At 45.8% G+C, this 16,481-nt stretch overlaps 1 protein-coding gene across 4 annotated transcripts in view; it reads left to right on the forward strand.

Annotated features, from left to right (window-relative positions):
* GDPD5 (glycerophosphodiester phosphodiesterase domain containing 5) overlaps positions 1-12,286 on the forward strand; it is a 339,945-nt gene extending 327,659 nt beyond the window's left edge. For all 4 annotated transcript variants that reach the window (XM_084616709.1, XM_084616707.1, XM_084616708.1 and 1 more), the window contains 2 exons: positions 9,279-9,391; positions 11,728-12,286. In XM_084616709.1, the coding sequence (XP_084472835.1) occupies positions 9,279-9,391; positions 11,728-11,758 (144 nt within the window). In that variant the 3' untranslated portion in view covers positions 11,759-12,286. The remainder of the gene's footprint in view (positions 1-9,278; positions 9,392-11,727) is intronic.
* Positions 12,287-16,481: the final 4,195 nt, after the last annotated feature.

A 16,481-nucleotide genomic window follows, 5' to 3' on the forward strand; every position in this document is an offset into this window, starting at 1 on the left:
AGAAACCTCTATGAGTTGGGATGTTCTAAAATTGGAACGTTCAGTTTGGAAGAAAAGCATGAGATTGTCAGAACTTCGCTGATCACCTAATGGCTTTACAGTTCAGGTTTCTCTGAACGTGTGGAGAAAGGTTCCACACCCTTCTCTAATGGACAGAGGGAGCATAACTTCTACTAGCGAGTACTGGAAACTTCACTAAAGATAGCATAGCTAAGGTTGCATTTGGTTCCTTGGTTTATCTGAGGATTAAATATCTTTGTTAAGCATGGAAACAAATGCAGAACACAAACTAGATTACCTCCCTCGCTCATAGGATGGAGATCTAATTTTTTGGCAAGTTGCAAGTAAACCTACTTGTTTGCATTAGGAATTCATAATGGCAGGGTAGGGGAATGTTTAACATGTTTTTGGAACCCTGTAACAAGTATCGGTCACCCATGCCATGCTCTCCTTTGTTTATCCTGGGGGGAACCCTGGCACATCCCCTGAAACTTGCCTTTCCTCCTAAGAGGAACTTTTCATCACCAGTTATGACAATGTGACCTGGCTGTCTTGGAAAACCTGGACTCAGCAATAGATATGCTCTGAGGACAGGAAGACAGCAGGGTCTGCCTAAGGAAATGTGTCATTTTAAAACTCCACCTTCTCCTTTTCTGAGTTTCTCTTTGTAACCTTCTGTTTGGCACATCTGAACCACCACAGTGTGTGTACTGAATGGGCTGTAATTTCCATCCTGATTATTACCACAAACATCCTGGCATTAGGCACAGCAGTCGCCCATGAAACACCCGCTTCAGCTTCGCAAGCTAGTGATTGCGATGTCACGTTGCCCTCATTAAGTTGCTTTTGACTAATTCCCTGTGCAGATAATTACCTTGCTATTTTTGTAATGTGTTACAGTAGAGTGTCTGCAGCTGTTGAGAACCCCACTTACCGGCTGGACTCCATGCCAGAGACTAGAGCTGTCGTACTGCATCTAACTGGCCTCGTTCAACTCTGTTATATCTTTGCCATCTGCTGAATTCAGTAACCCAGATTCATAACGGGGTAACTCCAAGGCAGCGGAGTTATGCCGGCAATGAGTTTTGTTCACTGACTTCATTGTTGTGGCATAAGTGTAACTGACCAACAATATCCTCATATCACCTTAGGAAATTTCCCAGAAACCAAAAGTACATCTGTAAAATTATCAGAATTTTGACTGTATTTTGGATCTGAATAATATAGATTTTGAGGCCAGGAAGGGACCCTTGTGGTCATCTAGTCTGCATAACACAGGCTATAGAAAAGGAGTACTTGTGGCACCTTAGAGACTAACCAATTTATTTGAGCATAAGCTTTCGTGAGCTACAGCTCTCTTCATCGGATGCATACTGTGGAAAGTTTAGAAGATCTTATGAGATACACACAAAGCATGAAAAAATACCTCCTCCCACCCCACTCTCCGCACTCTTCATGCTTTGTGTGTATATAATAAGATCTTCTAAACTTTCCACAGTATGCATCCGATGAAGTGAGCTGTAGCTCACGAAAGCTTATGCTCAAATAAATTGGTTAGTCTCTAAGGTGCCACAAGTACTCCTTTTCTTTTTGCGAATACAGACTAACACGGCTGTTACTCTGAAACAGGCTACAGAATTTCACCTGGGACTAAAACTTGATTTCTTAAATTGCAGGTGAATCATACAAATCAAATAAACCCTTACCCCAGACGAACGCCAGATAAAGAAATGCATTGAGCACACTGGATCAGTCACAAGGGTGTGACTGTCTGACTTGCTCTCTTGTTCGGGAATTTTAAGGCCAGAGTGGCAACCATTTGACCCTTTGTTTCAGAGTCTTCAAGTCTTTCCGAAAGCAGTTCTACAGCAATTCCTCTGAATCCCTTCCAAGAATCTGCATCTTAAGACAGTCTGAATTTATGTATTTATTTAATCTTTCTATGCTACATCCCTTAAAAACCAGGCTATTTAGATATTTACCCAGGCTACTGAGAGTGTGGAGAGACAGGGATAATTTCCAGTAATCATGGATTTTTAAACGGCCAGAAAAGGAATGTAAAGAGCATGGTGAGAGGTGAAATGAGCAGACATTGAGGGAGTGGTAGAATTATTATGTAAGTGCCTGAAATCCCCATTGTGCTAGGTGGTGGTAAGAGCTCAGAAATACTCTTGATGACCATATATAAATTCAAAGTTGGTGCAAGCAGGGACACTTGCAGTTCACTTCAGTAGTACCTGCTTTCCCTAGGGCTGAATTTCATCCCTTGTATTTACCCTGTAGCTCATAATGTGTCCAAACCTGTTAGTGGAATTACCCAGAGGCCTATAGTTTGCAGGGTCAATCAGTTACAGGTGAGTATTAAAACCTCCCATAGCCAGGACTTGTTACCCTCCAAAGTGTCTCTTTTAAAGACTTAAAAAGAAGAAGAAGAAGCAAAATTCAACGCCACAAATTCCAATTGCTGTAACTAAAGCCAAGGACTTGCCTTTACAGATGTGGGACTGGGAACCTACACTGCTGTCCTGTGGTTGTCACTCAGAGGGAGCCATTCCCATGGCTCATGCCCGTCTCTGCCGTGTGGAAGTGTTGGTGCTGCATTTGGGGAGTTCAGAAACCAATCCCCAAACCCAGCTGAATCATTCTCTCTCCCTCTCTCTGCTGCAGTGAGACAGGCTCAGAATCTGACCCTTGTGGATTCTTTGCAAGTCTTGCTGGGCAAATCAGTTACTTCCTTCACCCCAAGGATGAGGCGATGGGTTGGAATGGAGCCACACCTTAATGTGCTCGTCCTACCCCCTAGGCATAGCTTTCCTGCTTTCCATAGCAGGGCTGCACTTTATTCTACTGTTCAGCCTCAGCCCTAGTGACCAGATGTCGAATCTCTGTGGTCTCGCTAGTGGGGAAGTACCGACTATGATGACGTTCTAATCCAGGGGTGGGCAAACTTTTTGGCCCGAGGGCCACATCTGGGTATGGAAATTGTATGGCGGGCATGAATGCTCACGAAACTGAGGGTTGAGGTGCAGGAGGGGCTGAGGGCTCTGGGGCGGGGGCAGAAATGAGGAGTTCAGGGTGCGGGAGGGGGCTCCAGGCTGGGGAAGAGGGTTGAGGTGCAGGGTGGGGGGGTGAGGGCTCCGGCTGGAGGTGCAGGCTGCAGCGTGGGGCTGGGGATGAGGGTTTGGGGGCATAGGAGGGTGTTCTGGGCTGCGACTGAGGGTTTCGGAGGGTGGGAGGGAGATCAGGGCTGGGGCAGGGGGTTGGGGCAAGGGAGGGGGTTGGGTGCAGGCTCCGGGCAGCGCTTACCTCAAGCAGCTTCTAGAAGCAGCGGCATGTCCCCCCTCCAGCTCCTACACAGAGGTGCAGCCAGGCGGCTCTGTGCACTGCCCCGTCCGCAGACGCCACCCTGCAGCTCCCATTGGCCTCAGTTCCCAGCCAATGGGAGCTGCAGGGGCAGTGCGAGGAGCCCCATGGCTACCCCTACGTGTAGGAGCCGGAGGGGGGACATTCCGCTGCTTCCGGGAGCCGTGCGGAGCCACGGCACGTACAGAGCGGGGTAAGCCCCGACCCCACTCCCTGGCTGGAGCAGGGCAAGCCCCAGATCCTGCTACCCAGCAGGAGCTCAAGGGCCGGATTAAAACATCTAAAGGGCCGGATGCGGCCCCCTGGGCTGTAGTTTGCCCATCCCTGGTCTAACTGATCTTTTTTGCTTTCTTGCCTTGTTTATTTTTTTACTGCTCTGACTATTGTGCATGTTCCTCCTCTTTCTCTCTGCTGCATTCTGGCATCTCACAGCTATCACATGATCAGGTAATTCTGGTGCTTTCCTCTTCCTCTTCTCATTCCACCCTCCTCTTTCTTTCTGGTAGGGCTTCACTGCAGACTGAGATAATACAGAACACCCCCGAATGATGCTTTAAACTGCACAGCTCCGCAAATGTCTTGCTGAGTGTCTGAGTCGTAACTTGTTCAATAGTTACTAAAATTAGACTGCCCCCATGCCACATCCAACTGACCCTTCTAGAGACACTTGGACATTCCACGTCAATGGTACAAGCCACTTCCCTTTGCTGGAGGGTTTATTCTAGGATACCTGAGCACCTTTTAATTAGGTAACCTTCAGGAAACCATGGTGCTCTCCAAGTAGAAATATCCCATTGCAAGATTACCCTCCAGGTAGCATTTTTATAGTCTAATCATATTTAGTCCTTTCCAAGTTAACAAATTTGGCTTCATAATTTATATACAATATTTCAGTTTTTTTACCCCCTCTTGGCAAATTTCAGTTACTCTGAGAGAACTGGGAAGGAGTTGTGGTGCACTGAGCGTAAAGCTGACTGTAGTTCTTGGCAAATCTTCTGAGCCAGATTCTGTTCTCAGTTATACCAGCATAATTGTATAGCAAGGGAGTTACTCCACAGTTCTCCCGATGTGTCCTAGATCCCAGTCTGGCTTGTGGTGTGCGCAGCTGACATCACGCTATCTCCTTAAGGTGTAATGTATCTGCCATCCAAGGCAAAATGCGGCATCATTATTCACCCCCATCGTCAAAGTGCTGTCTTTCACTTTTCATGATTGTCTTGGCAACGATAAGATATTAGCAGGGGGGAGGGGTAGTAAAAGATTTGGCCGTCAGCTGCTGCACTGGTCTGAGCTCAGAATCTTTCAAGATTCTTCTTTCACTGACACCACTATAAACTGGGAGTAAATCCACTGAAGTCAATGGCATTTTGCCAGTGTAGGTTGGAAGAGGCTCAAGACCCCAGGACACTGCATTTCAGGCTCCCTGAAATACTCTTCTGATTGTTTATTGTATTGGGCTGTTTCAGTTGTTTTTGCCTTTAGGGACTATTTGAAATCTGTCCTCACTCTGCAGTAAAGCCTTCACCACTTTTAGTTCTATGTTTGAACCAAACTCTTCATGTGTAACCTTCTCCATACATTTAGCTCTGAGCAATGAGATTGTATTACTTATAAATGTCCCAGTGTGCGTGTGTCTCCTTTTTTATTTTCCCTCCTTTGAGTTTGAACATTTGCCATTTGTAAGTATTGCCTGCTAGAAGGTACGTGACGACTTGCACAGTTGTCCTCAGTTTGCAGAGTAACTGGATCTCTTGTTATCTGAAGCTGCCTTTTAAAATGGCAGCGAAAAATACAGTGAACGTTATGGGAATGTTATTGATGTGGAGCAAATTCTTCCTCAGGTACACAGGCTCAGTTCACATCAACATCATTGAGAAATGTGCATGTGTTTCTATGGCCTTTCATAGCCAAGGTGATCAGACTAGACATGTTAAATGCTCACTGGAATTTTTTTTTTAAAGGGAATTCTGGATTCCAGGCATATACTAAATGTTGAAAACCCCTTATATAGCATTTCATCTGCGATTGAGTCTCACAGGACCCTGACCCAAACCAATGTGTTATTTTCAATTCTGTCTAAAAGTAAAAAGCACATACCCCATTTTATTTTAAAAAAAAATGTCTTGGGTTTGTGGGACTAATGATATTCAACATTAGGGTTCTGTCTTGTTTTCAACTGTCCTGTGCAAACTATATTTTCCACTGGTTCATTCAAGCCATACTTTGAGTTAAGCCTAACTGAACGTGTACCTGGTTCTTTACATTATTCTGAAAATCTGGGTGGTAAGAGATGATGGAAATACAGTGGTTGCCATTAACAGCTTATGGTTAGCTAATAGTTACCATATGGTGAGGCTGGCCATAACTTTGCCCTACACTTAGATTAGGAAATAACCGTGCTATCCTGATAAATTCTGACTGCTTAACGCCAGCCACTCTATACTTCACACTTAAAATTGCCTACAGTCTGCAGACTGTGGGCCCTGTTTAGCTCTCCTCATCCAGGCAAAACATCAACCACAGGGACCTCTACAGTCATTGGGAGTCTTGCCTGGGTAAGCATCATTACCCTCGTAATTTGCCTCCACCCCCCAAAAGCCGGGGGGGAATAGCAACCTGCCCTTTAAGCCACTAGGTTGCAGCTATTTCAGAACCATGAGGCAACGAGTTCCTAAGCTGAGGGCTGCTCACAGAACATCCTGCCAGCAGATTTCACCCCTCTTATATGCTGAGCAGGCTCTAATTCATGCCCTGGCACTGAGCACGCCGTTAACCCGCTGTGGGGTGTAAGGGAGAAGGTCTGTTTTATTACCCCATTCAGTCACCTCTGAACTTGGCCTCTGGCCTTTCAGCTGTGTGTCTGAACCAAGCCTCAGTCATGGCCAAAAATATCTAGTTCCGCTGGGCCTTTCCTTTAGGGATGGGACACCCTGACGTAGTTCGTCTTGCACACCAGCCAGAACGGATGCTGAAAGTTGCAAGTACCCGAGAAATGTATAGGACAGAACTTCACAGCTGACCATTTCATCATGGGCCATGACTGCAGAGACCCTGATCCTGCTAGATGTTGAGTAGCTGCAACGCTGATTTCAGTGGGAGACGAGAGCCCTCTGCCCTTCGTTGGGTTGGGCGCTGATGTCAGCAGCTCTTTTCTTCAAAGTCAGTTAATGGCTCGCCTTGGAACATCCTCTGAGCGTGTTCAGGAGGACATTTATTTAGCAAGTCATGCTCCGCTCCACCACCTCTTGCCTCATCCAGATTGCTGCTGTACATGCCTTGGCTCTGTCAGCCCACTGTAGCTTTGTCCATCCCACGCTTTTTTCCTCTCCCTTGTAAAGAGCAGTCTCCTGCCTGCTTGTTGTTGCAACACCAACAGACCCCTGTCGTCAGCGGGCGGGATCGAACCTGGGACCTTGGGAGCTGAGTGCATGAGCCTCTACCGCATGCGCTAAAAGCCAGTTGGCTGGTAGCTAAGGCTGTAGAGCAGACTTATTTAACTCTAAGTGGTCTCGATGTCACAAGATGAGACAGAACACTGCACCCAGGAAGTGTGTGGGTTACATGCTCCCCCAGCTGAGGAAGCGCATCCTGAGCTTCAGAGTCTTCCCAGTTGAAATCCCGGACGAGCCCCCACTTGTAACACCGACAGGCCCCGGTTGTCGGCAGGCAGGATCGAACCTGGGACCTTGGGAGCTTGGTGCATGAGCCTCTACTGCATGAGCTAAAAGCCAACTGCCTGTTAGCTAAGGCTGTAGAGCAGATTCATTTTCTCTCTCTCGCTAAGTGGTCTCGGCGCCACTAGATGGGACAGAATACCCAGGATGTGTGGGGGTTACACAGTGTTTTATAAAGAGTTCCAACAGTGCAGAAAGGCTGCACAGGGCGTATCTCTGCCTGAGTATTCCTAGAACCTTTTGAGTAGATTTTTTTTGTTTGCCGGCTGTGGGCCTGGTCCTGTGAAGTGCTGAGTACCCTTAACTCAGGTGGACTTCAGTGGGAAGTTCCCCACCTTGCACTAGGTGCTAAATGCCTAGCAAATGGATTCCTTGCAAGAGGTAGTATTGATTTTGCCTTGATATTCCACTAGGTGGCGCCAGATAACTGGAAACCTGACAGGCTTACATCTTTTTCAGTTTACACTCATCCTAGATCTTGATGAAGTATCAACATAAAGTTACGGATCTCTTTGTTACTATGTAAATAAGGGAGAACTAGCTGAGATCCTTTACTGAAAGCTAGAACCTGATATACTTCCCCCACAGGGAAGAGAGTTGGACTGCGTGTTGGTGGGAATCACACCCTCCTATTCAAAGGCAGCAGTTGACCCTAAAATCTAGAAAACAATGCAAAAAAAATGTCCACTTTGCTAAACTGTTTCAGGCGCAGGATTTTTGCCCCAAGTATTCTCTTGGCAGCTGGTTTATTAGTAACATGGAGATGTTTGCTTTAGGAAAGGCAGTGGGATGAAGTTCCTCTGACATAAAGGTGTGAAATCGAATGTCCAAAATGTTACTGCACCTAGAGAGTCTAGTATGCAGCCTAAATATAAGTAGCCATTGGTATTTATATTATAGTAGTACTCAGTGGCCCCAATTTGGATTGAGGCCGTGTGGTGCAAGGCACTGTACGTACCCATAGTGGGAGAGAGTCCAATCTAAACAGACAAGCCAAAGGAATGGAGGGGAAGAGGAGTACAGAAAGGTGAAATGATTTGTCCAGGGAAGCCCAGTACATCAGTGTGAGCTCTGGGGACAGAATCTGGTTTCCTGGCACCCAGTGCAGCACCTTTACCTGCTCTGCCTCATGGCTGCCTCATCCTTGCCTCCATCAATGTAGATTCAGCCTAGCTCTTCACTGTATCCTTTTGGGGCAAAAGTATCCAATAGCTCTGAAATGTAATTGTCCACGTGTTAAAGGGACACTTCCTGGCTAAAAGGGAAAAAAGACAAAGACCTTCCTGGTGTTGGTAACAATTCTTTAGCTGATTAAAAGTGAATTTTTAAAAATCTGGTATACGTTTCACTGTGCTTTTATTTTTCTCATTTATTTGATTTGGACAATGAACCTCAACCTAGACAGTTTCACTTTTATGGTCACATCACCTTGCTGGATTTCATTGTTTTCCCAGTGTTGTGTGGTGGAAACTTCAGGAAGATGTTTAATTTCACTGACACTTTAAAAAAGAGAAAAACAGGAATAGAACATTTTCCCCCAAACCCAGAAATGTTGGGTCTAGGTTACCTGACTCTGTCCCACTAATCAGAGCACAGTCACTAATGTGACCAAATCACAACACTTCTTGCTGTGCAGTGTTGAAACCAATCTCTCAAACCACCTGGGCGTGTTGTATATGGATAATAATATTCAGAATTACAGTACTAAGGGTTTGAAAAAATCCTTACGAGCTTTGGAAAGGGCTACAAATACTCATGCTTCAGGGCATAAACCATCCTCTAGTAGGGGGTCAGGAAGAAACTTTTCTTGGGAGCAGGTCATTCCATAACTACCCACTTTGGGTTTGCTTGCACCTTCCTCTGAAGCAGCGAGTAGTGATGTCTTCCTTATGCATGTCTCTGATTTGTCTGAAATGGACATTACTACTGAACATTTTCCTTCCGTAATTAGTCTGTATACCTTTAACAAAGCGGGGAAGATGAAGGCACTTTCACAGAAATGGTGTCATTTGTTTAAGACTGCCTGATTTTCAGAGATATTGAGCTGCTGTGCACCTCAGAAAATCAAACCATCTCTGGCTAACACCAGAGCCCACATGAACTCTAGTGGAGCAAAGCCATATTGCATCGCCGGGGTTTGTGACTGCATTTGTCAGTGGCTGCTTGCTTAGAGAGCCTCTTAGGCCATTAGAGGATAGACCTTTTGAGAGCAGAGCTTTACATCCCCCTTTTCTGCTGCAGATGGCGTCTGGGAAGCATAAGGACCTACAACCCGGAGCAAATCATGCTCAGTGCTGCTGTCCGCAGGTCCAGCAGGGACGTCAAAATCATGAAGGAGAAATTGATCTTTTCAGGTATGGCCACTTGAGCGCGAGATCCGCAGTATGTCAGTAAGTAAAGCCAGGGTCAGAGGGAGGAGTTCTGCTCTTACCTGGCCATCAGTTAGATAATGGAGCCTTTTATTCCAGTACCTCAGCTGCTGTCGCACTCTCTGAGCGTGCCTCTTACTAGAGATATTGAGGATAGCACCACAGATCTAAGCAGAGAGCTGACCTGTGTATTGGCCGCTAAGATGGATGGAGGAAGAGGGCAGAGGAGGTGAAGAAAAATCAAATCTAAGTAACTGAAAATCTGTGGTGGGATCCTGCGGTTAGCAGCAAGCCAACGAGCCTCCTACTGATTTTCTCAGCACTGGACAGTGCCACTGATCAGGATCTGGCCCTGCAGTCCTCACTCACACATGGCCACTGGTATTAAGGTGGGAGTCGGGCTTTCAGGGTTGGGCCCCAATATTGCAGTGTGAGGATTAACTGAAGCTACTGCTTTGGCAGGAAAGGTCCAGCAACCACAGGCAGGATCCTGATCTCGTAAATCAGTGTTGGATCTGTCCAGGCATAGCTGGGGTAACTGACTAGGAGGTGAGGCAAACCCCAGGGATTTTGAGTGTTTACAAAATCACGAGGCTTTATGCAGTTGTTATATTGGAGCATTAAGAAATGTACCAAGTTGGACAATTGGATATTGAAAATCTTCCATGGTGATGATATTTTTTGTATTACTGTCACAGCTAGAAGCCTGAGTCATGGACCAGGTCCCCATTGTGCTAGGCGCTGTAAAAACACAGAATGAAAAAACAGTCCCTGCCCCACAGAGCTGACAATCTAAGTACTAGACAAGAGACGGGTGGAGACAGGCAGGTGGGAAGCAAGGAAACAGAGGTGATACTGACCCGCATGATAGGCAGTGGTCTCCGCACTCTAGCAGCCTCGCCATTGACAAAATGTTTTCTGTAGGAATCATGGCAAAGGAGACTTTTGAGGAGGGATCTGAAGGCCAACGGGGCTTTAAATGTAGAAGCTCCCTTCTCTCCAGTAGAAAAGGGAAGTAAATGGTGAGCTGTGTAATGGGCTGATCGTCCCTTTGACGACGTGTGTTGCAGGCACTCAGCAGGGTCAGACAGTTTTGTTTCCAGCATAATTGCAGTCACCTCTTTAAATATCAGCGTAGTAAGAAGGTGATGCTAGGCCTTATCATTAAGACCATAGCGCATCGGTATAACATCTGATGCACTCTCCATCGAGACGGGACTGTGCCCTGCGCTGGAACCCTAATGGACTTCATGATCTACTGGATCTTTTCCATCTCTAACTGTGATCCTGAGCATTGGCCTGTTTGAAAATTTGAGTCAATTTGGACCCTTGCTTCATTGAGGCTCTTTAAACTATCTTGCAACTTCTAGCCTCTGGCATCTGAAATTGACCTGATTCATTCGCTCCCCCTCCCGCCGCCTTAAAGACAGTAGTTCTTTAGAAGGTAAGAAGAGCTGAGTGCTTGCACACAGGGCATTAGCTGGCCCTGTCCCATGGGTGAAGGGTTCTGAAGGGGGTGCAGGTCTAGGGCACTGTGGGTATGGGAAGTAATGACCACTTAAGCACATGCTCTTCCCCACACGCACTGGCATGTCATCATTTTTCCAGCAGGGGGTGCACTTACCACAGGATTGTCTCAATTGATCTGTATGCCGGGTGGTTGTAGGCTGTGGGCCCCAGGCTATTAAGAGACATGAGGTGGGTGAGGTGACACCTTCTCTTGGACCAACTTCTGCTGGTGAGAGAGATGCGCTTTTGAGCTACAGAGAGCTCTGCTTCAGGTCTGGGAAAGGTACTCCCAACACCAAGGGCACAGAGATACTTTGGGAAAGGTACTCCAGTAACTTTGCGGACTTTGTGTTATGACCTGAAGGTGAGCTCTGTGTAGCCCGAACGCTTGTCTCTCTCACCCACAGAAGTTAGTCCAAAAAAAAAAAATTTTACCTCACCCACCTCTGTGGCTGCGATATGAGGAGGGGCCTGATCCTGATCTTGCTTATACTGATATAAAGGCAGTGGAATCACCCTGGTGTAAAATCACTGTTTGGGTCAGAATCAGGCCCATATATTCTGCCACTGACGCGCTGTGTGAATTATTTTTTTTTAGGGGGGGGACGTGCAATTCACTTAACTTCTCTGAGCCTCAGTTTACCTGTCTCTAAAAATGAGAGAACGTGGGGCCTGAGGTGCTGAGCGCCATAAACTTCCTTTAACTCCAGTGGATCGGCCTCGAGGGAACGCATTTGAATAAAACGCGGCTGGGGACTCCAGTGATTGGCGGCACTTGAATCATGTCTTCATTTGTCTTTCCCCTCCCCCAGAAATAAACAACGGCATGGAGAATGCAGATGAGCTGTCGTTGTGTTCTGAAAATGGTTACTCCAACGAGGGTATCGCCCCCTTGGATCGTCGGGACATGAAGCTACGCATGGACTGAGGAATTAAAGGCCCATGGCACGACACCCTCCCCCCCGCAGTACTCAGGTCTGCGATGGGTGGTATTCACGCTGTCTGGGATGTGGGAACTCTCTGTGGAACTACCGGACATGCAGAGACCCCGTCTATTGCTCTTGTTGCTGGCTCCTGAAATACTCTGGACTGTGAGGCTGGGGCAGCTTTTTGTAAATATGTAGAAAGTCCTTTTTTTGTCTCTTTTGTGTATTTTGGGGGGTTGTATGTATTTCTTCCAAGACACGAGTGGGAATAACTTGTGCATTGAAACAGGAACATTTTGGCTGAATCTGATGAAATATTGAGGTGGCATCTTGGACGCTGGGGGAGACAGGTGGGGCATGGACCTGATCCTCCCCCTCCACTCCACTCTTCCCCTTGGTGCAGCGATTGTTAGCTGAACTTGTTTAAAAACTATGTTGTGATGTTCTTGTGACGTATCATTTCTTTTTCTGGCTAATGAAGTTTTAACTAATCAGATAGAAGGCTGTTCAGAGCTTCCTAGCAGGAGGGAAGGTGCTGCTTCCAGAGCGTGTTCGGAATCAGCGGAAGGAATCAGGTTGGCTGACTCACTTTCACGCCTTCCCCCAGAATAGCAGGACCGAAGCATGCAGGGATCGTATGAAATATATGATAGAAAGTGCTCAGAGCAAAACCCTTGGCAAGTTTTATGGCCTATGCTGCAGTCCTTCCCCAAAGAAATTTCTTCTAGATGCTCCTGGGCTGGTAAAGACCTTAAATAGACCCCTAGTTTGTATTTCATCAGTCAGCCTCCATGAAGAGTCTCGATTCCATGATGGCTAGTAAAGAGGACCCAACACCTTGTTCATCACCCAGATCCAGCTAAAGTGCCCGCCACTTAGAACAGGTGGTGTAGTTTGTGTTAACCCTTAAACTGGTGGTGGGGAAGGGAAGCCACAATCAGCAGTGGCGTGGAAGCCTGTGTTTCTCAGTCACAGGTCAAGCAGCTCAGCTTGACGAATTGAAGCTTGAAGAAGCAGTGAAGAATTCTGGATTGTAAATCGTAAAGCACAAAGTGAAGCAGTCTCGGAGAACAAGGGAGACCTTCTCCTGAATTCTTTGTTTTTGTGTAAAAGACTGCACGTTAATCTCCTCCAAAGGAGCAATAATGACAGAATATGAGGTGCTTGCGCAGAATAGGAGCTCCCGTTCGCGTTTTTTCAGTGCAAGAGGCTTTAAACCAAAATCCTACATTATAATAAAAAAGCCCAGAAATTGAGTGGATTAGTGATGCATTTCCCCCCCTCTTCCAAATGTCAATATTTATTTTCTCCGTCGACTCCTCCTCCCACTCCCCCACACACTCCTCCCACTCTTTTCACACATCACAGCTGGGCCACAAATGAAAGTCCCAGGCACTTGCCCTTTTTGACTATAGTTTTCCCCTTCTCTCACTGAGATGAGTCAGGTATTGGGCTATTTAGCTTTTTCACTATTTTGCCTGTTCTAAAGTCTGTTGCAGCCAGAGAAAAGACTCCTATAGACTTCAGTAGGCTTTGGATCAATCCCTAATGTGGTATTCGTTAGTTTTGCTTCTTTACTGTAGCTTGGCTAACACAGAAATGTGGAATACGGGAAATACCATGGATCACTTCTTTTGAAGTTCATCAAATGCTGCCTTGAAAATCAATTGAGTCTGAAATTTGGCTCTTGATGAGGGATTTGAGTCAAGTCTGCGCTTCTTCAATCAAAATTGAGGTGAAATGGGATTTATTTGCAGAGTTCTGCCTGAAGAAACTGAAGCCATGGCATTTATTTTGCTAAACAGAGAGCAAACTCCGTTTAGGGTTTGCTGTAAAGTTGTATTGGATGCCAGATGTAGAGTGTGTTAATGGGTTTGCCAAACCATAGTCGGAATAGAAATACTGTCATGAAATTATTTGCAAAATGATTAAAAATGTAAACATTCCCCAGCAGTGTTAGAAAGCCAAACCCAGAGGTGTTGTGTCTGGTGCATAAGAACTGGAAAGTGAAACTGACTAGAAACAGAAAGTGAAACTGACCGAACTAATTGAATGAAGTGCAAAATGTCAACAGTATCTAGGTGGTGGGAGGAAAAAATTCTCCTTGAATCTTTTGTTTTTAATAATCAAAGATGTAACACAGGTAAGGAATTAAATATATTTATATTATATAAAGGTGTGGCTCAATTATTACCCTTTTAGATTCTTATCAGGGTTACACCACTGTAAATCCAAAGTCCAGCTATTAAAATAATTTGAATTGACTGGATTTTTACCAGTGTAGCTGGCATCAGAACCTGGCACAGGGTGTCACCCCCAATACACTACCCTCTTTCATGGTACTCTATCAAGTCTGTGTGAAACAAGATGGCTTTCTGCACAACTGAAAAATCTTATATAAAGTTGCTCTTCCTTCTATTGTGGTGCAGTATTGAAACATTCCTGGCTAATTGTCATATCAACTGAAAGACTTTGTTACATCTCAGCATCTGTTGATGGTTACCTGCGTGTTTGGGTTTTATCCTTGGAGATGACTTTGTGGAAAGGTCAGACACTTTTTTTTTTTTTTAAAGTTTGGGTGGGTTAAAAGAAACTCAACAAGGCACTGTTGACTAAACAAAGTTCATACAATCATGGGGTTGGAAGGGACCTCAGGAGGTCATCTAGTGCAACCCCCTGCTCAAAGCAGGACCAATCCCCAATTTTTGCCCCAGATCCCTAAATGGCTCCCTCAAGGATTGAACTCAGAACCCTGGGTTTAGCAGGCCAATGCTCAAACCACTGAGCTATCTCTCCCACCTTCTACCCCCAAAGTTGATTCACAACACACATTTTTGCTATGAGCCCAGGTTATACAGTGATTATGACCACTGTTGCCCTAAAGATTTGCTTTATTTTTTTTAAAGTCTGAGTTTTCAATGAAAATATATCTAGACCAAAATCAACCCTCCACCCCTCTGTGAAATAAACATTCAGTATTCCTCTGCTGCTGTGATGCTGTTGTGTTTTCTGAGCTTGCTTACAAAATGCTCATGTCTTTACAGTGAAGTAGTCATTCTCTCCAGAGGGTGAGACTGAAGGGTTCTGCTTGCTTGCGGTTCCTGGGGAGCTCAGGGCTCTCCTTTGTGAAACCAGAAGCCAAAAAAGGAGCTTGCAAGAGCAGGGGTCTGGCCAGCAATCTGGACAACTTCAGACTGTCCAATTATGTTCCACCTACCTACGATTCCCCCCTGTGGTTTCAGCTGGATTCTGTAGGACAGGAGGTGAAGACAAACTGTCTTCCTGTTGCGGTGCACTGCTAAACAGCTGCTCTAGTCACCCCAGAAATGGCCACATTTAATTGGTGGGTGAAGGGATTCTTGCATCTGCACACTAGAGCTGGGTGGGGAGATGGGTTTCCTTGCCCGTGATTACTTTCGAATTTTAATTTTTTTCCTGTTTTTAAATCAGGATGAAAAGTCAAAATTTTGAATGTTTATGAACCAAAACCCAACTCTTTTTTCACTTTTGGGTCAGTTAAAATGCTCCGAATTTGGCCTTTTTCTTTAAGCTTTTTTTTTTTTTTAAAGTCTAATGAGCTTAAATTTTGAAATGAAAAGTCATTTTGAACTGAAAATCTTTTCACAATTTTTTTTTCCTTGACGTTCGTTGGAGTGGGGAGATTCCTTGAACCCGACACTGTTTCTTGATCAGTTTTGGTTTCAGCAAATTGATATTTTTCAACAAAAGCTCCCACCTGCCTGAGGCCTAGGCCTGGTCTGTCCTCACGTGGCCCAAAGCAGAGGGCCACACTGGGCATGTTGATTTTTATCTTCGCTTTCGTTGACGGCTGAACAGCGATGCAATACCCTGACACTGCTGATTGATGCTATACTATCCCCAGTGGATGGACAGATGGATCAGATAGGAATACTTCCTACAGACTCATGTTCAGTGGAATTTGATGTATGTCACACAGTATGCCTGGATAGAGTAGGGAGTGTTACATACAGTATGTGATGGAAAAGCTGAGCCGCGTGGCATAGAGGTGTAGCCTCATTCGGGACAGAGGATCTTGGGAGCCAACCCTTGGGAATCAAGCAAACAACACCGCGTTTCCAGTTTGCCAGTGAATCGAATGCAAATCTTGGAAAGCTGTGGGGACCATGCCTTGATGGCCGTGGAGTTGGTACGTTGAGCAGAATGGAGCCGGGGTGGAAATGAAATTCTGATGCGAAACAGACGTGAAATGTCATGAAACAGTCAGGACCATTTCTAAGGTGGAATGACAGGTACCGTTCAAACTGGTGTGTGTGTGAGAGAGAGAGAGAGAGAGACAGCACAAGCAGGCTGCATGCTGCTGCAAGGCTCAGAAGGTTCTTTAGGACAATGGGCACGTCCGAGAGGAAAATGCCAGGTTGCAAAGGGCTCCTTTAAACTTCAACGTGGCTATTTGGAAATTCACCAGACAATCAGGATTTACTGGGGCTGACATGGGGCTGACTCCCCTTCTGTCCTATTCTTGTCTATGGATCTAATTATACAACTTGAATGAGCAGAGCCAAGGGTGAAGGTGCTGGGGTGTGGCCGCACCCTCTGGTTTGAAGTGGTTTCCATCCTATCCAGGGTTTACAGTTTGGGTCAGTGGCTCTCAGCACCCC

This window comes from Lepidochelys olivacea (genome assembly GCF_965140295.1).
Source record: "Lepidochelys olivacea isolate rLepOli2 genome assembly, chromosome: 1".
Lineage (NCBI taxonomy): Eukaryota > Metazoa > Chordata > Testudines > Cheloniidae > Lepidochelys > Lepidochelys olivacea.